Raw genomic sequence first — 24855 nt, 5'->3', positions numbered from 1 at the left:
TGAATTATGTTTGTGTAAAGACATGGCATTTTAGGAAAATAGTTAAAAGTGATGCATGTTAATTTTTTTGTATTATGCGTTGTTCATATAAAATATTAATTCTAAAAAAGTGTATATGTTATAATATTCAGGCACTTAGTCGAGCACTTTTGGAACTCCGGACAGAAATGACAGCAGCAGCTGAAGAACGTATTATTTCTGCAACTTCTCAGAAAGAGGCAAACCTCAATGTTCAACAAATGGTTGATCGACATACTAAAGAGCTAAAGGTGAATGTCAACACATTCATTAATATAACAAAATTCCTTATAATTACTATTAGAAGAGGATCCACTTTGATATATAGCAATTTTGATAATGAATAGAGAATTTATTCTAATGAATTACTGATAGATAGATAAACACACATTTTTGAGTAATGAGAATCTTCATTGTTCTCACACTGATGGTCATCTTGGAAATTAGCAAAAATAGACCATTATTAGCTACTTCTTCCTAATAGAATTGACGAAGATTTTACTTAGAATTTTTGTTTCTGTGTTGATGAGATATATATGTAGATTTCCTTGTTTTATTTCTTTTGCTTCATCAAATTTTTCTAATTTTTACTAGTTCATAATATGAGTTAATTAGCTTTCCTTTTTTTCTCCCTGAAATAGTTTATGGAGATTATATAGTCCTTGACATTTAATCCATAGAGCTGTGTAACTCTGAAGGCTTTTTTGAAGTTAAATATGTATTTTTTTGGCTATGTATTTTATTGTTTTCAAACACGATAGAGCATTAGATTTGGTGATTTAAGATTATTTTTACAAAACACATGTATTTCATAATGGTTTTTAAATTTCTTTACATAAAGTTTCATAGAGTATATTCTGCATAACGTGAAAAATATAAAAATTGTGTTTTGTTTGTAATTTTGATTTACTCTCGACTTACTTGTGTGTGCTCTTCACCACCATTAAATTGTGTAGGGACTAGATTTTACTTAGGTGTTTTTGTTTTGTTTTGTTTTTAAGTTTATTTCTTTAGTAATCTCTCTACCTATCATGGGGCTCAAACTCACAACCCTGAGGGGCACCTGGGTGGCTCAGTCAGTTAAGTGTCTGACTTCGGCTCAGGTCACGATCTCACAGTTCATGAGTTCAGGCCCCAGGTCAGGCTTGGTGCAACATCTCAGAGCCTGGAGCCTACTTCAGATTCTGTGTCTCCCTCCCTCTCTGCCCTCCCCTGCTTGCATTCGCTCTCTCTCTCAAAAATAAGTAAACAGTAAAAATTTTTTAAAAAAACCTCAGGACCAAGATCACCATCAAGAGTCACATGCTCTTCTGACTGAGCCAGCCAGGCGTCCTTCTGTAGCTTTTTTGAATCTCTCATTGTACCTATCAAGATTATCAGTATAGTTGACAGTAAAAACCCATTAAGTAAATAAATATATAAACAGGAATACCCCTTTGTTGATTTCTTCCTCAATACCTCTTTGCCTGAAATGTCATCTTCTCTGAATCTTTAACAGTCTTAAAGTCCTTTTTCTTGAAGCCTTTTCTGACTTCTCCTGGACAGTGTATGTTTCTTCTAACTGTATTATAATAGTGCTAAATTTCTTGTTAGTATTATTGGTAATAATTTTGACCTGTAGTAGTTTATCCAACAAAACCTACTAAGTACCAGTATTTTTATCGCTGTTACTGTATGGGACAGCTGGGAACTCCTGTATAGTGGGTGGCTTCAACATACTGTCAAGCACTGCAAGTTACCCTTTTATGTCCTGTCTTTACAAAGTGGGTTAGTACTACAAGTTAGAGTTTTGTTTTATACTGGCATTTTAAATGCCATGTACATTCATATGTCCTTGTTCCTTTAAATCAGTTCCACCGTAATAAAACCTTTGCTTATTTGATAAAATTTTGTTTCTGGGTGTTTGCTGAAGCTGAATTGCCTTAGACTGTTTCTTCATATTTTGTTTTTCTCAAAAGAGACTTGGTTCATTTGAAACGAAGACAGAAAAATATATGTAGTTAGTGGGGCTTTTTTCCCTGCGACCTTAAAAATTCAGATTGAAACTTTACTTTTAGTAAGTTTTAATTTTATAAGCATTAACTAAACCTTTTTTAATAAGTATTATTAAAAATAATTTGTTTCAATAAAAATTTAGATCCACTTTCTTTTTAATAAGTAATAGATGTATTATATTTTATTGTTGGTACTTGATGAAGATTCATGAATTAAGCCTCTTTGTTTTAGTCACAAATTGAAGACTTAAGTGAAAATCTTTTAAAATTGAAAGAAGCTCTTAAAACAAGTAAAAACAGAGAAAACTCATTAACTGATAATTTGAATGACTTAACCAATGAACTGCAAAAAAAACAAAAAGCTTATAATAAAATGCTTAGAGAGAAAGATGGAATTGATCAAGAGAATGATGAACTGAAAAGGCAAATTAAAAGACTGACCAGTGGATTACAGGTAATTTTATGTTTAATTGTGATAATGTCTTTTATTTAAAATATGTAGGTAGTAGTTTATTCTCACTTTTTAATTTCACCTATTTGCTGAAAGAACTTTCAGATCACTTTGATTAATGTGGCTAATTCCTTCAGTGACCTCTGTTGTATTTGTTGTTTTAGAGTAGCCTATCTTTAAAATGCAGAAGCATCCATAGTGCGTCAGTAGTGCATTTAGAAAATGTGGTTAGTGATAGCCTCAAAAGTTTCTATAATTGGACTATTTATTGTGTATTTTGTTTGATACTTTTTTACTTCTAAAATGTAAAAATACATCTTATATTTTAGGGAAAATCTCTGTTAGATAATAAACAAAGTTTAATTGAAGAACTCCAAAAGAAAATTAAAAAGCTAGAAAGCCAACTGGAAAGAAAGGTGGATGAGGCAGAAATAAAGCCTATGAAAGAAAAGGTATGTGAAGAAACATACTGATTAATATGTTTAACGTAATGATAGCCTAACTTAAATTATATAATTGATGAATAGGTAATATACGCTAGAGGCTCCTGGGCTGCTCATTTGGTTGAGAGTCTAACTGTTGATTTTGGCTCAGGTCATGATCCCAGGGTTGTGGGATTGAGCCCTAATTCGGCTCCATGCGCATGGAGCCTGCTTCAGATTCTGTCTCTCCCTCCCTCTGCCTGCCCCTCCCCCCGGCTTGTGCGTGCGCTCTCTCTCTCTCTCTCTCTCAAAAAAATACTGTATTAATTTGAGGACCTAACACGTAATATAAATAATATAGAGAAGTCTAAGATGAGTTTCTGTCTTTTAGAAATTTAGTGACCCTAGATCATGACCTGAACCAAAATCAAGATTCAGACACTAACCAACTGAGCCACGCTGGTGCCCCTATAATGTAATTCCTGCTCAGAAGTGACTACAACATCATTATGTCCTCTTCCTGACAAAGTACCTCTAAAATCCCCTCACACCTTACATATCCAGCTTTTCCCCAATATAGTTGTTTATGCAGGTAGGTGCTTTTGACCTTTGGGAAAGAAAGTTCGGCGTTTTTAGTCTACTACCTTGACCCAAATGTGTCCTTTTTATCATCCAGTAGAATGGACTGTTAGTTCAGGGTAAACAAAGTGATGTGGAATTCAGTATTGGTAGTAATCAATAACGAAACCACTCATAAATTGATTCTGTAATGTGAGAAAAGTTGCTTAAAATTTTCTAACACGTTAACTAGTCAACTATTTTATAATAAATATTACTGATAGAAATTATCAATCCTCCAAATCCCTTCAATTGGCTAAAGTGCATATAATTAAATTTGTTACAAATAATAAAATGAAGACTTAGTAGCACTGAAAATATCAATAGAGACCTGAGAAATATTGGTGTTAGTAGTAATGTTTGCCCCTGCAAAAAATCACAACAGAGAAGCTAAGGTTAGGAAAAATTTTTATTGTAAAATTTGTGCAGAAAATATTCAATATCTGTAAAATAATTTCAATAACATGGACATAAAAAGAAAATTAAGGAATTTTAATGCCACTGAATAGAAAATAGTAATGGGATTAAAATGTCTTAATAGAGTATATTCCCAAAAATTTTTGTGCTATGAAAATTCACCAGTGTTAGTATAATTTTTATTAAAATATTTTCATTTATATACATTGAACCACAATACTTGCTGTCTGAAGCTTTTCTGGTAAAAATTGCAAGATAAAAATGTCCTTATTCTTACAGTTTGCTTTCTTTGCTGCCTCCCCACTTGGACGAAGGTCTAATCCTCAGATACCAGTTCCTAACCTGATTCCTGTCAGAAAGCCTTGTGACTTTGCCTAGACTCCTAATCTCTGTTTCAGTTTATTTCTCCTTAAAATAGAAATGATACTATTTGCATTGCCAATTTCCCAAGATTATTTTGGCAGTCAAATGAGACAATATGTGCAAGTCTTTTGTAAGCCATCAAGTCCATACCACTGTATGATATTATATTATTACTAATTAGAAAAAGAGGACAACACATAGAGCAACACTAATATTAAATTTTCTATCCAGGAATCTAGCAAGAGTATTATTTCAAATTCCACAGTATTGGGCGTTTCTAATTTATGTATGTTTTAATACTCAATGATTTCATGCTGAAATTTCTGTACATTTTTCTCTGTCAACGCACCCCCATGCCTGTGTTTTTTATGCTGTTACACTTTTCTCCATAGCATTTATTATTATCTGACATACTAGAGATTTACCAGTTTATCTATGTGTTTATCTTTTGGACTATAAGCTTTAATGGCAGGAATTCTACCTGTTTATTGTTGTATAACCACCACCTACAACAGTCCCTAGTCCCTAGCATGTATTAGATGCTCAGTATTTGTTAAATGAATGAAAAATTTTAAATGCAGTCACATTATTCTGAAATCCATCCTAAGTGGCTCTTGGTACACAAACCATGAAAAAAGAACTTCTCCCTGCATCTTCTCTTCTCCCCCAGTCAAGAACAGATCTATGGTGATGTTTGCCTTTGTTATTTTTTTCTTGTGGTTCATTTTTAAATAATTCCAGCCTTGTTTCCCTCAGTCTTACTTCAGAGGCTGGTATCAGAGGGTAAATGCCCAATTCCATGCTGCAGAATTATTTATTTATATACCATTATGCCCAAGTTAATATTTACATTCCTGGAAGTACACAAAATTTCTTGTATATATTTCAGAAAAAAAGTTAATAATTATTAAACATTTACCGAAGTTTTTATGTTTTTTTAAAGGATAGTTGCTAACTGAATTAAATAAATAAGGTAAAAAATTGGCCAGTATCAAAGAAGATAGTTTTGATAGGGCAACGTATCTTAGATGGGCATTTGACTTTAAACTATGGCTTTTAACTCTTAACTCAGCCCTGACATTGCCTTTTGTAATAAACAGTGTTTTATAATATCCACATGAAATTTATGGTTAATACAAATTACCTACATGTGTAATTTCAAAAATGTCATTATAGGGGCTCCTGGGTGGCTCAGTCGGGTAAGCGTCTGACTTCGGCTCAGGTCATAATCTCACGGTTCGTGAGTTCGAGCCCGGTGTCGGGCTCTGTGCTGACAGCTCGGAGCTTGGAGCTGCTTCAGAGTCTGTGTACCCCTCTCTCTCTGCCCCACCCCTGCTTGTGCTCTGTCTCTCTCTGTCTTTCAAAAATGAATAAACACACAAAAAGAATTTTTTTAAATATTATGATAAATGCCCTAATTATAAAGGAGAAACAAAATAATTCACAAAAATAATATGTTTGTACATCTGTCATGTTTCAACATGAAGATGCTCTGGCATCCTACACTAGAAAACATAATGAAATAGACTTATAGCATTAAGGTGAATTCAGAGCTACAAGTGCAGACTGATGGAAATGTATTCAGTGGCATTACTAATGCCATTAACTATTTCTCTTCCGTGCTCAGCACTTACCAGCAGCTAACATACTACAAAATATTTTTTTTCTTGCTTTTTTTCTGTATTTTGCTCCCCTTCCCTGATCTACCCAACCAACATAAATTAGACTATAATGCTTTTTCTCTGATTTTTCTCTGATCAGAGAGTGCTTCTACACTTAATGCCGAGAGTGGTATGGCAGATGATTAGCACTATATAGCCATCTGTTGGATAAGATTTGAAGAGGCTGTGATGCTAGGAGATTGCTATTTTGGTCAAAAATGGGTTGGTCATTTGTACGTACATATTTTTGTTAGAAGCTTACGTTGGTCATGATCATCTTTATTAGAATCTTTACTTAAAGACTTTTAAGTCTGTTGACATTAGTCTAAACTGTTCCCTAGAATTTTACCCGTCAATAATAGAATACAGAACCTTTAAACTGAAGGGCATTTTTGTTAGTAGCTTGGCATCTCTAAAGATTCTAGACATTATATAGCAAAATGAATGTATTCACATATTCCCTAGGAAGTATTGGTTTACCATTGTTCCAGTAAATTGTAATTAATAAATCTTGAAATTAAAATATTGGTAATTTTCTCCCTCGTTATTGTTTACAGAGTGCCAAAGAAGAATTAATTAGGTGGGAAGAAGGTAAAAAATGGCAAACCAAAATAGAAGGAATTAGAAACAAGTTAAAAGAGAAAGAGGGGGAAGTGTATATTCTAACAAAGCAGTTGAATACTTTGAAGGATCTTTTTGCCAAGTGAGTTTAAATTTAACCCTAGTTAATTATTTGTGAAGTCTTTAATTGATCTGGAAGTTACATAGTTTTATTGTATTTGATAGTACATATTTGATGTTATATTTGAGAAATTTCATAGTTTTAATTATGATTTATTATCTGTGATTCACTTTATTTTCTTTAAAATGTGTTTAAAATTATTTTAACAATTTGTAAACGGAGTTTCCTACAATTTTGAAATGTTAGCTCATAGCAAATACAGCAAGATCTAGTTTTTGGGTTTTTTTTATGATGTTTAATTAGTAGTAAGCTTCAGTTTAATGAATTGAACAAGTAAAACAGTGAATTTTATATTTTCATGATGCTATATTGAATCCCACAGGGCTGACAAAGAGAAACTTACTTTGCAGAGGAAACTAAAAACAACTGGCATTACTGTTGATCAGGTTATGGGAGTGCGAGCTTTGGAGTCAGAAAAAGAGTTGGAAGAATTGAAAAAGAGAAATCTTGACTTAGAAAATGACATATCATATATGAGGTAAGCTGTTATGTGAAAATGTGGGACCTATTACAATGAAGAAATACTGGCTGACCCATAAAAACTGATGTAATGAATGTGTATTATTTAATTTAGGCTTGGGTTCTGTTCTCTTTTCCCGTGGGAATTAAGATAGGTTCTTTGTATGCCACATAATTTGGATTGTATTCTTGAACTTCTGAATATGGAAAATGTAGTATTTTTGTTTTCACAGGCAGGCAGTCTTGGATAGGTTCAGGCCCCGAGTTCCCACCTGCTTTCTATGGGCTGTGGTTCTAATATCAGTTTTGTTTTCAAAGCCTTTATAGTCTCTTTGGATCCGTCCTGCCTGTGCACCTCCCTGTTGGAAGTCTGGTTTACGGGCTGCCTTCCATCCATTAGTTCAGTTCTGTGAGTCTTTGCTACTGTAAGATCAGATTCATGCACACACAGCTCAACGTTGAGGCCAGAAGTTCATGAACGACATTATAGGATCCCTTCCTTGAGTTCCTCCCTTTCTGCCATGTCCCTGACACTCTCTGTTTCCCCAGGGCTCCCCCTTTTTGTATTTCAGATGAAATCTGGGGCTCTGGTTACCCTGTTCTACTGTTTACTTTAGCAATTTTGTGTATGTCTGGAGCCAAGCAATAGGAGGGCAGAAAGGGGAATGGGGAGGGAGGGGGCTACTTCCCGTCTACCCCTTTAGTAATCACAACTCTACCAATTTCCTAAATATTTTGACTCCTGTGGGTTCCCATGCAGCCTATGCCACCAGTAGCATGGGATTGCTTGAGGGTTGGAGTACGAGAGAACGGAGAGAACAAAAAAATATTGGGGGGGTGGGATTTTTTCTTGGAGAGTATCATAAGTGCCCTCTCTCCTTGCTGGAGGTAGAACTCTAAGGCTTCCCTGGAGCTTTCTCCCTCAGTGCTAACACTCACCTCCTGGAGCTTTCTCCCTCAGTGTTAACACTCACCTTCAGGTTTCAAGCAATGTTGTGTTCAGCCCAAGACACACTAGAAGCAATGGAAAGGTAAATTGCTGCCGTTTGCTGTGCCTTCAGATTCTGGTATAGTGTCCCACTCTGTAAAATATTTACTTTTCAGAGTTCTCAAATAGCTGTTCCATGCATTTGGGAGAGACAAGATTGGGTGTGTTTACTCCACTCTACCTAGAACCAGACCCCCTCCCTGCCCCCAGTGTCATTTCTTTAGCAAAGCTTTTGAAATTGGTTTCATCATCTCTTTCCAAGCTATGTCTTCTGATAAAATCATGTCTTAACACCCAAAACTGTAATTTTCTGCTTTACTCATTTCTTCTTAGATGAACTTAGATTAGTTTTACAAAATTTGTTACTTCTCCTTCTAAGTACTTACAAGCAGCCCAGAATCATATTAATGATTATTTTCTAAGTGTGGTACCTGCCTGTTATATTTGGACATGGGGATACTTACTGTTCTTAATTTTTTTTTAATATGAAATTTGTCACATTGGTTTCCATGTTCTTAAATTTATCATGTTTTTCCTCTCCATTGATCTTCAAAAATTACCATTAGTGTTTCTTTATTAATGCCTGTGATCATGTCTGTATTAATGTACTTTGAACTTCTTTAAAGAAGTACCCATGAGTTTCTAGCCTACATTCGATTCCCTTTTTTTCTAAGTCATTGTTTCTTAAATCCTTCAGAATTTTCCTTGATGGAGAAGAAAAAAGTGATTAAGAATTCTTTCTTGCAACATCTATTTTGTAGTTACTGTCTGATCCCAGTAGTGGCTCCTTCTCTTCTTTGTTTTTCTTGATCTAAACATGTGTTCAAAACAATGTTAAACCCTTTTTTTCTCCTTTGCAGTTTTCATAGGATCAAATATTTTCGTTTTGAAACCTAATACTTTAAGAGGTTAAATTTGTTTTTTCTAATAATGTGAACCTGTATGGGCTGAAATAATTGGAGAAGATTTGATAGAAGAGATTGAACTGGCCTTCTGTCTCAGTTCAATTGTGAATTTCTAAATTTTATGAATCAAATCTAGATATTAAAGGGAGGAAGGACATTCCAAGAAAGCAGAACCCTAGCAGAGACATGGTGGCAGGGGTGAAACTTTCATGTTGGGTAAGGGCAGATTTTTTTGCCTTACTAAAGGTGGACTCCTGGACAATTAGGTTGAATAGGTATAGTGGGGCCAGATTATGAAGGGCCTTAGGCGACACATGTGAGACTTGGAGTAACAGATTGTTATCTGGCACCACTAAGAGCCTTTTTTATATTGTTGAGCTTTTTGAGAAGTATGTCATGAAATTATTATATAGTGTTTTAAAAATAGTATTTTGATTCATCTTACACAATTCCATATAAATAGATGCATGTTCTTTAAAGATGTTAATGTATTTCTGTAAATCTAAATACACTTAACTCATAATTCAAAAGAGCCCTACAGTGAATCCTCTGTAATATATATATAATTAGACTATATAATTAGACTATATATATAATATATATATATGTAATATATATATAATTAGACTATTTATAATCTAAATAGTCATGTCCTAATTTTTATAAAATTTACAAGTTTTATAGAAACTAAAATAAATACATTGTTAACAAATACATTATATATTTTCTTTTCTGTATTTTAATACAATAAAGCTGTGGAAAGTTGGCGTTTGAATAGTAAAGAGTCTCTTGTTTTTTATCATAGGACCCGTCAGGCTCTTCCTCGAGATTCTGTCATAGAAGATTTACATTTACAAAATAGATACCTCCAAGAAAAACTACATGTTTTAGAAAAACAGTTTTCAAAGGATGCATATTCTAGACCTTCAGTAAGTGTACATCTTTTTATTTTTCTGTTTTTAATAAAAGTGATATAAACTTTTACCTTTATCTGGCCCAAAACCTTAAGCTTCTTCTTATTAATATTAATGTACTAAATCCAACTTTTATTTTTGCCAGGTACTGATGTATATTAACTTCTTTAATCCTTCTTACATAAGTAGACCTAAGATTCTTAGACTTTGCATAAAACTGTATTCCAGAGATTTTAAAGAAGTTATTATTTGAGTTTTGCTGTGGCAAGAACATACAATTAAGTAAATTAGAAAAATACAGCATTGTTTCCATTCAAACGTGTGATATATTTCTAGTTTTCCTTTATAAAAAAACATTAATGTAGAATTGTTTGTTGTATATTACCTTAAAGCAATAGTGTGTATATTTTTGTTATTTTTTTCTTCTTTTCATGTTTCTTCTCTTTCTTCTGCTTCAAGCAGAATCTGTTATGTGACACAACTACGCTTTCTACCCTTGCTACCAGTGTTAATAAATATAGGCATAATATTTATCACAAAAAGAGCATTTTCCACAAGAACAAAAAAAACCCCATAATGGTGTTCAGAATTAAAAATGGGAAGGGAATAGATGCCAGTAACAACTTACATCATCAGGTACCTAAAAGTATTCTACGGCATTACAGTAATGAAGAAAGACACACAACAGAAGATATTGTAGATTCTGCGGAGTTAAATAAATCTGAGGCAAGACCAAAAAATAAATCAAGTCCGTTTAGGTCAACTAATGGTACCATGGCAGATGTTAAGTCCAATTTTGAAAATGAACCAGATCCTGAAATTGAGAAAATTAATCAAGACTATCATGAAAATAATAAACAGGAACATGAAAACAAGGAAGAGAATGAGCTAGGCAAGAATGTGAAAGGAAAGGGACACACAGCTGAAGATGTGAGTCACGACCACCACATGGATCCAGAAGGATCTGCCGGAGAAGACCGTGATTGTGCCAGAGTTGCTGCTGCACTGACTGAGAGTGCTGAGGAGGAAGCACAGGCAAATTCTGAAACCGATGTACCAGTCCAGCCAAGAAATGAAGTGTCCCAGGTTTGAGTCCATGGCAGTCCTGTGTTTGTTTCTTATAGCAAGTGGTATACAGTATGTGGTGCAAATGGAAATCAGTTGCGTAGGATTTGTAAAAAAATATTAACTATTCATGAAGTGTGTATTAAGCTCTAATTGACGAGTTCCTATAAAAATTAATGGTTATGCATTTCTTATTGATTTTAGTACTCACTGTTTTACCACTGGTACTCACTTAAAAAGTGTTAGGTAACAGGATAACAAAAACCAGGCTCTTTAGAGGTGTGCATTTTGCCTTAGAAATTTCTAACTCAAGGTGCTCTGAAATCTCATCACAAACTTTTATTACAGTAGTGAATAATATCAGTTAAAATGTGTTAGGATACTGTGTGACATTATTTGGTCATCTTTTTGCCACATATTTTATAACATACTTTTTTATAATGAATAAAGGGAGTTTGCATGTGTTGCTGTCTATGTTGTATTAGGCTCGATGCTGAGGTATAATTTTCACATATTTGCAGAGTATTGTTTCAGTTTTACATGGGAAGCTTGGAGCATGAGTATCATCTCTAGTGATGCAGAACCAGGATCTAAACACAGGTCTAACTTCACAGTTGATGATCTCTCCATGTACACACTACTTTTGGTCAGTTTACAATGCAGTACAGACTAAGACATGTTTGTCTCCACTTGAAATCAAATAGAATATATCTTTTTTTTTCCCCTTATCCTTTCCACCTAGATATGCCAGTCACCTAAGTCCTAAACACATCAATAAAAACAAACATTTAAATCTTAAGAGAAAATGGGGGAGGGGGGGGCTGGTGCCTGGGTGGCTCAGTTGGTTAAGCATTCGACTCTTGATTTCTGCTTAGGTCATGATCTCATGTTTCATGGGATCAAGCCCTGCATCAGGCTCCACACTAACAGTGTGGAGCCTGTTTGGGATTCTCTCTCTCCCTCTCTCTCTGCCCCTCCCCCACTCTCTCAAAATAAATAAACATTTAAAAAAATAAAAATAAAGGTTAAGAAAACATGGATGAAAGTGACTTAATTCTTATTTCATATCTTTATCCAAGTTCATAATGCTTCTCTTTTTTCCCTTGATAAGTAACTGTAAAATTGAGGCTCCCACTGTGTTTCTTAACTCCCATCCACTAAGAATTTGGTTTCTAGCACTGTATTCCTTTCAACAGGATTCCTCTTCCATAAAAGAATTGGAAATCTCATAAAATTCATTTGCAAGAATTTTACTTATATTACTTTTACACAATACAGAGTTTCATTAGAATTTGTTTTCCAGAAATTGGACGATTTCAACTAATACTTTTTGTTTTTTGAGAATTGTGGGGAAAAAACAATCTGTATGTACTTACATAATTGCATCCATGTTTTAGGAGAATGTGTTAAAAAAAAATCCTCATGTGAGATCATCTGATAGAATTACTCTCTTCTGTGGTTGATAATTAGCAAATATTATGTCTGTCAATCAGTGGTACCCATAAGTGTTTATCACTTGTTAAATCGCTACCACAGACAGAAGAGATGAAGTGAGGGTGACAGAAGAATTCAGGGACAGGGCATTCATTACAGATTTCCATGTCTGAAGAGGCCTTAAAAATTACCCCATCTTGTGCCTTCATTTGTAAGATGCAGAAACTGAGGACCTTGCAAGTGGCATGCTTTGCCTAGTGTTAGCTTAATAGTAGCAGAATCAGAATGGATACTTGGGTTATTTGACAGAGAATGAGCATAAGCATGGACATATTCCTGTGGTACAGACATTAACAAATATGTCTGTCTTTTGCACACAAAGAGATGCACACACATTCCTTTGAACAAAGACAAGTCAGGTTGGACACAGGCAGTGTTTCTGCCAGGGTTCTGCGCCCTCAGGTCAGAATCAAATAGCCTAGAATTTCTTTACTTTTCTATATTCTATGTTTTAATGTCTTTAATTTCTTTTGCTTTTATTACCCAAGGGTAAATATATCGGAATATGAAGTATTTAACCTACTGCTAATTTAAAAGCTATTATAGAGTCATGGATATATTTGTATAACATTGCATTTTTTAAACTATAATGTCTTTGGAGTTATTGACTTGATAGCCCATCAAACCACAGAGAGAAAATGGGATGGGGGAGGAAAAACTAAAGCTATGCTGAGTACTTGCACAAAATGTTTCATATGATGCTCATAACAATCATAGGAGGTGGGTGGTTTTCTACCCCCTTTATAGAAAAAAAGAAATCAAGCACATATTTCTCTTTCAAATGACCTGTAGTTTAGAATGAGAAGTAAGAATGGACATAAATAATAGCCCAAGGTAGATTCGTGCCAAGAGAAATGCAATATAGTGTTACTGGATTTCAGAGGAGGAAGTTATTACTTGCACTTAAGGAACGAAGAAGAGCTTTCCGAAAGAGGAAAGAATTAAGGCACTTCTTTTTGGAGGTTCGTGTGTTAGTTTGCTAGGGCTATTGTAACAAAGCACCACAGATTTGGTGACCTGAAAAATTTATTCTCACAGTTCTGGAAGCCATGAGTCCAAAATCAAGGTATTGGCAGGGTTGATGACTCCTTTAACCTGTGAGGGAAGAATCTGTTCCAGGCCATTCTCCTTGGCTTGTAGATGGCCAGTTGTGCCCTCTTTACATTATCTTCTTTCTATGCTTATCTCTGTATCAAAATTTCCCTTTTTCATAAGAACACTACTCATACCGGGTTAGGGCCAACCCTAATGACCCTAACTTGAGTACCTCTGGAAAAGCCCTATATCCAAACAAGGTCACATTCTGAGGTACTGGGATTAGGACTTCAACGTATGAATTTTGGGGTGGGGTAGGATTTAGGGCATAATATAAACCATAACAAATAATAGTCATATTTTACTTTTGGACAGGAAAAATTAGCACAAATTAGTCTTAGAAGAGCATACATGTAGACATTATATGTGTGGATGTTTTTAAGACATACTTCACTGTGCTGTCTATATTAAACTGTATTACCTTCTCTCCTGCAATTTTTATATTCTGACTTCTTTAGGGTCATTTTCTTTTAGAGTTCTCTAATTTTTCATATTTTTTGAGGGAAAGTGTACCGTTTTAGGTTTTCTTATCCAATATGTCCTATATAACTTTTATTACTAACATTTAAAAATATTCCTAACTTTATTTTCCTGAAGACTTCAGGAATAGAGTCAGATGAACACTGTCAAAGAGAACAAGAGCTTCAGAGGGAAAACTTAAAGCTGTCATCTGAAAATATTGAACTAAAATTTCAGATTGAACAAGCAAATAAAGATTTGCCAAGATTAAAGGTAAATTTAATGTTCTTTAGTTAAGAAATCTAATACCTGAAAACCTTTTCTCCCTCTTTGTATTAGTTTATGAAGATGCCAGAAACTCATATTCATAAAATATTATGGTAGTGGTATATTTTCTACATTTGTTCATGTAACAATTATTTATTGAAAGCCTACTTTGTTGTCAGGTACTCTTCTAGGTGCTGGGAAACAGCAATCAAAATATTTCTTGCACACATAGAATTTATATTCTAGTGGGAAAGGCTGATAATAAGTAATATGCAGTATGTCAGCTGATGTTAAGTTGATGTTAAGTGGTAAGGAGAAAAGCATGGTTGATGTGAAAGGTGTGTGTGGTGGGGGGAGGGTTGGTTGGGACTGTATGGAATTGCTATTTAAAATAGGGTAATTAAGAAGGCTTTCTTAATAAAATATTTTATCAGAGAGCTAGGGCGGGAGGTTAGGAAGTGGGTCATACAAATACTGGAAAGAGAGTTCCAGACAACAGAAATAGCAAGTTCAAAGTCCTGAGGCCAAGTGGATGGTTGGTATATTTCAAAAACAATTATCACTCTTAATTAGGATATTTCTTTAAAAAAATTAAGTCTTTAAGCTTAAAAAATTAGGATAATTATCTCTTTTAGGAATTTTGTTTTGATGTTTATAAGAAGTTTATCTTCGGTTTTCCAAATCTCATCCTATTTATGGGAATCTCTTTTTCTTTTTGCTGGCTAATTGTTTCAGTTCTGTTTTCTAACCTGGAATATTAGCAGTCTGTTAATTCCACTGGTAATGATATAATTAAGTTATGTCCTGCTTTTAGAACACTTATTTTTACATTATTAGAACCCATACTATTAGATCAGCTGTTGCTCTCTACCATCTGGATAAGGATCTATATATGTCATTTATGGGGTGGTTAAAATCAGAGTTCTAAAACTGGAAGGGTGCCTGGGTGGCTCAGTCAGTTAAGTGTCCTACTCTTGATTTTGGCTCAGGTCATGATCTCACGGTTTGTGAGTTTGAGCCCCGCGTGGGTTCTGCACTGACCACGGGGAGCCTGCTTGGGATTCTTTCTCTCCCTCTCTCTCTGCCTCTCCTCCACTTGCATGCACATGCACATACACTCTCTCTCAAAATAAATAAACATTTACAAAAAAAACTACATTTATATAAAGGCAGTAATGTGGAAAATATTTCTTGAAATTTACATATAAAATATTCTTGTATCACTGCACTTCAACATATGTCTTAGTTCAAAGTCCTTATTGCTGTAGAGACCTTGTTCAATTAGGCTATATAGTTGAAGAAATTGATAGTTCAAATGAATTGTTTTCCTTTTCAGTGGCTATAGCTATGTTAAACTGTTATGTGTTTGCTTTAATCTTTCAGAATCAAGTAAGAGATTTGAAGGAAATGTGTGAATTTCTTAAGAAAGAAAAAGCAGAAGTTGAGCGGAAACTTGGCCATGTTAGAGGGGTGAGTGTGTGAGAATATGACATATATTTGTGTTGATTTCAGCAGTGATAAGCTGGAAATGAAAAACAAAAAAAGTTTGGATACATCAAAACAGTAGTGATATACCTTTACTTACCTGTAGTCTTGGTTTTTATTCTGCAGATCTACAATGTAAAACATCATTAAGCTTTTCTTTGTGTTTCAAATTAATGTATTTTAACATTAACAAGCTGTAACATGTCACATATAACAAGCATTTTATTTCAACTGGACACCACATCATCTTTTTTCATTGCATTTCCCTTCACACCTTGAAAACCTTTAACTTCTAGGAATCTTCCTTCTGTTCATTAAGGTAACTACTCACTGCTCCTTGGTCCAATTCTAACATTTTGTGACTATTTTTTTTATGATTTCCATAGCAACTTCTTAGTATAATGCTCTGTAAATGTTTCCTAGGTTTTTTTATTCTTATGGTTTTCTTCTAATGTTATTTTGTATTCATTTTTTACAATGAATAAATGCTGTTTTTGAGGCCCAGGCCAAAGATTTAAACCCCTGTTGTTTTCATGTTAGCAAGGGACACAGATAGAAGCAATCAATTTTAAAACTTATTCAAGTAATAACATTAAATATGTGACAGATTTGGTGAAAATTCTGAGTTGTTATTAGAAAAAAGTATTCAGAACAAATATCTAGCTTGACAGGAACATTCATTTCATAAATAAAAACCTGGGGGTACCTGGGTGGCTCAGTTGGTTAAGAATCCGACTTCCACTCAGGCCATGATCTCACAATTTATGAGTTTGAGCCCCCTGTCCGGCTCTGTGCTGACAGCTCAGAGCCTGGAGCCTGCTTCAGATTCTGTGTCTCCCTCTCTATCTGCCCCTCCCCTGCTCATGCTCTCTCTCTCTCTCTCTCTCTTTCTCTCTTCCCAAAAGTAAATAAACATTAATAATTTTTTAAATGGGTTAATTTGATTTTTAATTATGATAGTATGTATTAAAATTATGTATTATAAGGTTATTCATTATATAGTGTGAATACTGACTAAAATGCAAAAAAAAAAGCAGATTATTTTACTCAACTATTTATTTTATTTTAAAGCATAAGCAGTTGAACTTCCTAATTGGTGACCTATCTCTGTTGATAACTCTACACTAGGTTTTTTTAATTGCAGATGTCTCTTGTATTTATACTGGACAGAAACTGAATTTCTTAATCAGTGGCCATTGTTAGAAAATCACCTCTATTCTGCAATTCAAATTTGGTAACTCATGAGCTCTTTAATGACACAACTCTTCTTTTGTGGGTTTTTTTTTTTTTTTTTTTTCCCCATGTAAAAAGAATTCTGGTATACTGGAAAGAAAATTAGCTAAATCGAGTATTTAGGTTCTTAGCTTTATTTATTTGGAACAGACATCAAATTTAGAGTATTTAAGCTGTTACTCATTAGCTACATGAGTAGGAATATCAAATTCTCTGAGTCTTGATTTGCTTGTATGTAAAGTAAGAATTATAATTCCTATTGCATAGGGTTATTGTAATGATAAATTGAATACAAGTTTTGGCTTCAAATGTTAGGAATCAGAAATGAATGTAATAATGAGTGTGTTATGTTGTTGGTGTTTGATATCATACTCTTTCAGATATTTGATTGAATAAAAAGTTAATATATTCTTTTGTAGTCTGGTAGAAGTGGAAAGACAATTCCAGAACTAGAAAAAACCATTGGTTTAATGAAAAAAGTAGTTGAAAAAGTCCAAAGGGAAAATGAACATTTGAAAAAAGCATCAGGAGTACTGACCAGTGAAAAAATGGCTAATATTGAGCTGGAAAATGAAAAGTTGAAGGTAATATATTGTCAAGTTGGCTAAAATACAGTGTATACAGTGTGCTCTTGTTTTGTGGTAGATTCCCATGATTCATCGCTTACACAACACCCAGTGCTTATCCCCACAAGTGCCTTCCTCAGTGCTCATCACCCATTTTCCCCTCTCCCCCTCTTCCCCCTCCCATCAACCATTTGTTCTCTGTATTTAAGAGTCTCTTATGGTTGCCTCCCTCCCTCTCTGTAACTGTTTTTTTACTTCCCTTCCACCATGGTCTTCTGTTAAGTTTCTCAATGTGATAATTTGCATGGAATGTTTTCACCATTATAATTTCCATTTTCTTTTAAATTTTTTAAATGTTTATTCATTCTTGGGAGTGGGGGGGGAGCAGGGGACGGGCTGAGAGGGAGGAAGACACAGAATCCAAAGCAGACTCCAGGCTCTGAGCTGTCAGCACAGAGCCCGACGCGGGGCTTGAACTCACAGACCCCGAGATCATGACCTGAGCCGAAGTCAGATGCCCAACTGACTGAGCCACTCAGGCACCCCAACATAATTTCCATGTTTTAAAGAAAATTTTTAAATATATTCCTGCTGTTTAAAACGGTTTTAAGAGATGCAGTAACTGTTTTACATATACAGAAAAACCTGTCGGAGACAAGGCCAAGAGAATTAGAGTAGCTCCACTCGGGCATTTTATTATTTCAAGACCAATGGTTCTCACTCTGGCATTCTCACTCACTAGTGTCTATTTTCAAATATGCAGGTGCCTAAGCCCCCAAGCCTGACATTGATTAGATTCTTTTGGGGTGGGTCCTACCATAGGTGTTGTGATTTTAAGTCATCAGCTCATTCTAATGTGTAGCCAAGGTTGGGAACCTCTGCTCTAGATGACCAGTATGAAAGGGAAAACTTTAATTCTATCAAAAATAATCTCTAAAACTGTTATGGATTAAGTTTTACGAGTTTATAGGATCGTCTTTTATTTCCTTGTTCCGATAATGTATAATTTATCTTTTACTAGGCTGAATTAGAAAAACTTAAAGTTCATCTTGGACATCAGTTGAGCATGCACTATGAATCCAAGACCAAAGGCACAGAGAAAATTGTTGCTGAAAATGAAAGACTTCGTAAAGAACTTAAAAAAGTATGACTTTCTTTACTGATTATAATTACTTTTTTATCTTAAGTAATATATCTTTGAAAAAGTGAATGAAAAATTTGATGAGAATGTCTATTCAAAGTAGATATTCAGAGACTTAGGAATTGTATCTTTTTGGCTGCCATCCTTTCACTATGAGGAACATTGAAAATACAAAAATTAAGAAGCAGTATAATGTAGAAGCCACATGTCTGGGAGTCAAATCCTAGCTCTATTACTAACTGGCTGTGGAAACAAGGACAAGCTACCACCCCCTCTCTAATGCTCAATTTCCTCGTCTATGAAGTTGGAAATCATAAATATCTCTTTCACAGAGCTGCTGTGGGACTTAAGTGAGTTAATATTTGTGCACATGGCCTAGAATAATGATTGGTATAGAGTAAGGAATATATGAAACGGTTATGTTAAATAGTAAGATCCCTTTCTATTTAAGTCGTAAAATATATTCCTTGCCCCAGACAACTAGGTGTTGTTATTTATATGGATGATTCAGTGAATAAACTGAAATTGAGATTTTTAAACTGGTTACAATAGTATCTGAATATATTGTGAGGCCGTAGTGGTAGTGTGCTTTGCATGGATGTTTACTAGTGGAAATAATTTATGGTACTTACACATAGTTTGTGCTCATAGCTAGGTCTCTCAAATATTGGTCAAAACAAAACCTCTTTTAAGTGTGTTAAGACATTATCCCATTATTCTATAAATACTATGACAAATGTAAAGTAACCAAACGACAAATTTATTGTTTTTATTTTTTTTAATGTTTTTTTTTATTTTTGAGAGAGAGAGAGAGAAAGCACGAGTGGGGGAGGAGCCAAGAGCGAGGGAGACACAGAATCTGAAGCAGGTCCAGGCTCTGAGCCATCAGCCCAGAGCCTGATTTGGGGCTCAACTCACAAAACATGAGATCATGACCTGAGCCAAAGTCGATGCTTAACTGACTGAGCCACACACACACACCAAAAATGACAAACTTAAAGCAACCGCTAGAGTAAAATACTTGCAAATGTATTTTTTTAATGTTTATTTATTTATTGTGAGAAAGAGTACAGGTGCATGAGTGCGGGAGGGGCAGAGAGAGAGAGGGAGAGAGAGAATCACAAGCAGGCTTTGCACTGCAAGTGGGGCTCGATCTTAACAAATCGTGAGCTCGTGACCTGAGCCAAAATCAAGAGTTGGACGCTTAAGTGACTGAGCTACCCCATGTGCCCACAAATGTATTTTTCTAACCTGGCTTACATCATCTGTTGTTCTAATTATTATGATCATACTGCTGTTTTAGAGTAAAGGAAACATTGGATTTTTATTAGAATTTTAATCAGCGTTTAGAGCTCCAGGTTACTTTTGTTTTCTAATTTGTGGTGGTAATTTTGAATATATTGCATCTATGAGAACAGTATTGTTTTGTCATCATGTACTAATTAGCCTTTAATGATAGGAGACTGAAGCTGCAGAGAAATTGCGGATAGCTAAGAATAATTTAGAGATATTAAATGAGAAGATGACAGTTCAACTAGAAGAGACTGGCAAGAGATTACAGTTGGCAGAAAGTAGAGGTCCACAGCTTGAAGGTGCTGACAGCAAGAGCTGGAAATCAATTGTTGTTACAAGGTAGGAACAAATAATTTATCATTTGCACAAAGTTTAATCAGTTCCAATGCTGCCTTTATTGTTTCAAAAGAATAGGACACCACTCTGATTAATTTAGTTCTTTCCTGATGAACTATTTGGTTGTTTGCTTTAATAGGATACTTTTGGCAGTGCTAGGACAGAAAAAAAAAAGTTTTTTCTTCCTTCAAACATTTAATGAATGTGGGTGGCAGGATATGGACACACTGGGGCTGGGGCTGGGCTGAGGGTGTTGGAGCTGGGTCCTTGGTTCCTAACACAGTACTGAGAGCGCTCAGAATCCACTCCCCCACTTCCCAGTTCTCTCTTAACTCTGTGAGAAGGCTAGTGTGAGGGGGTAAAAGGAAATAATGTGTGACAGGTAGCAGGGAAAAGGGGTCTCTTTTGTCTGCTTGGACCCCAGCTGAGGTGCTCAACCACCGACTCTATCCAGTAGAGTTCTTGGTTGGTCCTTTATTTCCTTCTACAATCACACGTAGACTCAGAAGGGATTTTGAGTTACTTTGAGATTTTTTAAGCAAATATACTCAGTACATACTACATGCCACACACTCTGCTTCACGTTAGATGTATCTCTAAAAGGCCGACTTTGTCTGGTTCCTGTGGAACCAGGTGGTTTCCATGACTTTGGAATACCTAATTCTCACTGTGACCTTAAATAAATTACATCTCTTCTGTGAGTTCAAGTTTTGTTGTTGTTTTTTTTTATCTATAGAGATGGTCGTCTGTCTTTCCTTTTCTGAAAAGGGTTCTGTGAAGCTACAGAAAAGATTATTAATGTGAAAAGGGTTTATAAGCATTTGAGAGGGGTGATACTTAACCATAATTGAAGAGGACTTTGCCTTATACATAATTCGTGTGTTTTTAATCTGTGCACTGTACAGGTAACTGAGCACTGGGTGAGGCCTTCAGTAAACTCCTGAAAAAGTTATGTAAATTATGTAGAATCCACTTGACAGAGTGAAGGCTAATCCTGTCTGATCCTTGACCTCAAGAACCTCCCTAAATTCAAAAGAAAAAAAAAAACAAAACTTGTTTAAGATCTGCAGCTGCGGGGCGCCTGAGTGGCGCAGTCGGTTAAGCGTCCGACTTCAGCCAGGTCATGATCTCGCGGTCCGTGGGTTCGAGCCCCGCGTCAGGCTCTGGGCTGATGGCTCAGAGCCTGGAGCCTGTTTCCCATTCTGTGTCTCCCTCTCTCTCTGCCCCTCCCCTGTTCATGCTCTGTCTCTCTCTGTCCCCAAAATAAATAAACGTTGAAAAAAAAAATTAAAAAAAAAAAAAAAAAAAAGATCTGCAGCTGGGATTATACACCCACCTCAGTAAAGTGTTTAGAGATCTCTTCTGGGACCCTTGACACATTAGATCTCTTCCATGCTGCAGTCTTCATAGATGTTCTATTTACTCAACAGACCAATGCCATCTGTTGTCATCAGTCCTTATACTGACTGCTCAGACAGGCCGGGTGATGCCACAGCTATTATATATGGGGTGATCAGAGATTGGGTGGCACTTGAGCAGAGAATTGAATGAAGAGAAGGAGTAAGTTTCTGGTATTTCATCCCTTCTGTGGAGTCTGTCAGGTTAAGAACACTCCTCTCTGATCATGGTTTCTCAGATTTACCAAAAACTATTTGAGGGGCGCCTGGGTGGCTCAGTCGGTTAAGCGTCTGACTTTGGCTCAGGTCATGATCTCACGGTTAGTGAGTTCAAGCCTCGCGTCGGGCTCTGTGCTGACAGCTCAGAGCCTGGAGCTTGCTTCGGATTCTGTGTCTCATTCTCTCTGCCCCTCCCAACTTGTGCTCTGTCTCTCAAAAATAAATAAATGTAAAAAACAAAAACAAAACCATTTGAATGTATTGAAATAATAATTTCTGTTCCTTGTAATGTCCTTACCTGATTTTGTTGCCAAAGCATTCTTTTTCTTTTCTGTGGGAAACTTTGAATATTATAAGCATTGTCTCCCTTTAAGGTGGTATGTTTTTAAAATCATTTTGGCTCAATGTTTTAAAATTTCCTTTTGGAGTCTAGATTTTTTTAAATTATTGGTCATTTCTTTAAAGGTTACAGATCTATTCAGATTTTGTCATATGCCATTTTCTCACCCATGCTTTTGCGTATTTTTCCTCTCCCAATAGTGTCCTTTTGGTTTTGCTCTACCTGGGTACCTTTTTTTGTATGCTTCTATGCAGGTATACATAATAGATGTATGAACTGCTTAGTTTGTGATCTTTAAGTATATTTCTGAGACTACCCAATAATACAGAATTTGATAATCTGATGAATTGCAGTTTTTTGGTTTGTGACTGAAAAAAAAAAACTAATTGTAATCTTTTTGCTAGTGATCAAACAGGCTCCATCCTTGTTTATAACCTCGGGAAACACCTAAATCCTCTATTTTAATTGGCTTGTTAATTAGGGGTACTTATCCCTTGTTGTCACCTAATGCTAAGTAAATATGAAGCAGTAAAAGATTTGAATAGAAGAAGCAGTGTAAGATACTCTGTTATTTTTAGTGCAATGACTTGAACTGGCTTTTAAATCAATGAATTATTTCCATGTCTACACTATTTTTTCTTTACTTTTAGAATGTATGAAACCAAGCTGAAAGAATTGGAAACTGACATTGCCAAAAAAACGCAAAACCTTACTGATCTTAAACAGCTTGTAAAACAAGCAACAGAGAGGGAACAAAAAGCTAAGAAATACACTGAAGACCTTGAGCAACAAGCAAGTAATTTTTCTTTATGAGAAAATAATGCATTTCATCTCAAGCCACTTCTTGGCATTATCTTATGTATATAAAAATGAACTCTTGGGGCAACTGGGTGGCTCAGTTGGTTAAGTGCCTGACTTCATCTCAGGTCATGGTCTTGCAGTTCGTGAATTCAAGCCCTGCATGGAGCTTCTGCTGTCGGTGCAGAGCCCGGCTTCAGATCCTCTGTTCCCCCTTCTCCCTGCCCCTCGCCTGCTCAAGCTCTCTCAAAAATAAGCATTTAAAAAAATTTTTTTTTAATGGAACTCTTAACTCCTCCCCTAGAAGGCCCCTCTTAAGTGAATGGCACCACCACTCAACCATTTGTTTAAGCCAAAAGCCTTACATTATCAATTCCTTCTTTCGCACCCCATCTTTGTCATTAAATAACATCAGCTCTTATTTTCAAAATAGATCTCAAATTTGACGTCTCCACACCTCCAACACTGTCAGTCTAAGCTATTCTCTCACATGTGAACTGTTACAATTTCCTAACTGGCCTCCCTGCTTTCACTCTTGCCTTGTTTCACTTTGTCCCTATTCCTGATCTCTTCTCCACATAGCTGAAGAGTCAGCCGTTTAAGTATAAAGAAAATCCTAGCACCCTGTCCTCAGAGTCTTCTGGTGGTTCCCCATTACCCCAGAGTAAAATTCTAAAGTACTCTGCATAGCCTATAAGGACCTATGTGGTCCGGCATCTGGTTTCCTTTCTAGCCTCATCTTTGCTTTCCCTCATTCACACTGACCTTCGAGTCCTTTGAATTGGCCAAACTCAAGCTTTGGGATCTTGCACTTGTTTGCCTCTGTACCGAAATATTTTCATAGCCCCCTAGGTCTCTGATAAAACAGAGGCTCCTCAGACCTTCCTTAGCCCTTCATCTACCTTCCATGGCTCTCCATCCTCTTACCCTGAGTTATTCTTCTTGATAGTCCTTCCTTCCTCTGGCACATTACTATATCCTCAGTACCTGGGCAAGCAGTACTCAGTAATTATCGAATGATTAGTGAATAGAACCCCATAGATAAGTGCTCATATGTGCTTTTGGAAAACCCCACATTCAAGATGCTTTACTGAAAATATGTATCGTTCTAAAACTCTAGTTCCACATCAAACTTTGCTCTCTTTTTATTGTGCCCAAAGATTGAGATTCTCAAACATGTTCCTGAAGGTGCTGAGACAGAGCAGAGCCTTCAACAGGCGCTTCAAGTTCTAAGGTACATTATGTGTTCATATGACTACCATTAAAAAAAAAAAATCTTTTGATATAACCAGGTTTGCTATATCTAGAGATTAGGATTTTTCAAACTTGATGCCTAACAGGCTTATCAGTCTTATTTCATCCTTCTAATGCCAATTACTCTTTTACATAATAGATGCTGAAAAAAAAAAAAAAAAAACAGGGTCAACCAGATCCTAATTTGCCCAGAGGCAAATATTAATTAATGAAAAAAAATGATTTACTTTCCGGATTCTGTGTGGAATACTCCCATGAGGTTCCTCCAACAGGAAAACTCTTAAAAATGATATCAGATCAGACTTTACAAAACATAAAGAATTTTCATTTTCTGACCTCATACAGTAGTGAGAGTAAATGAATAAATGTTTACCTTTATAAGTATCAGCAAGTTATAAGCAATGCACATCACACAGTTTATAAGAAATACTTGTATTTTATGAAGCAATGTCTGGTTTTTG

At 35.5% G+C, this 24855-nt stretch overlaps 1 protein-coding gene across 1 annotated transcript in view; it reads left to right on the top strand.

Annotated features, from left to right (window-relative positions):
* Positions 1–24855, top strand: part of CEP290 (centrosomal protein 290) — a 91055-nt gene that overhangs the window by 61173 nt on the left and 5027 nt on the right. The window contains exons 38-50 of the mRNA XM_047065687.1: positions 132–269; positions 2245–2466; positions 2793–2915; positions 6502–6647; positions 7009–7164; positions 9844–9967; positions 14204–14338; positions 15716–15802; positions 17470–17634; positions 18638–18760; positions 20217–20389; positions 22993–23134; positions 24301–24374. Coding sequence (XP_046921643.1) covers positions 132–269; positions 2245–2466; positions 2793–2915; positions 6502–6647; positions 7009–7164; positions 9844–9967; positions 14204–14338; positions 15716–15802; positions 17470–17634; positions 18638–18760; positions 20217–20389; positions 22993–23134; positions 24301–24374 — 1808 coding nt within the window. The remainder of the gene's footprint in view (positions 1–131; positions 270–2244; positions 2467–2792; positions 2916–6501; positions 6648–7008; positions 7165–9843; positions 9968–14203; positions 14339–15715; positions 15803–17469; positions 17635–18637; positions 18761–20216; positions 20390–22992; positions 23135–24300; positions 24375–24855) is intronic.

Source organism: Lynx rufus, unplaced genomic scaffold (assembly GCF_022079265.1).
Source record: "Lynx rufus isolate CCGP_SWC_20201006 ecotype Redwood Valley unplaced genomic scaffold, mLynRuf1.p SCAF_7, whole genome shotgun sequence".
NCBI classification, from domain to species: Eukaryota; Metazoa; Chordata; class Mammalia; order Carnivora; family Felidae; genus Lynx; species Lynx rufus.
Note: the sequence above shows the minus strand (reverse complement) of the source record. Positions and strands in the feature narration are given on the sequence as shown.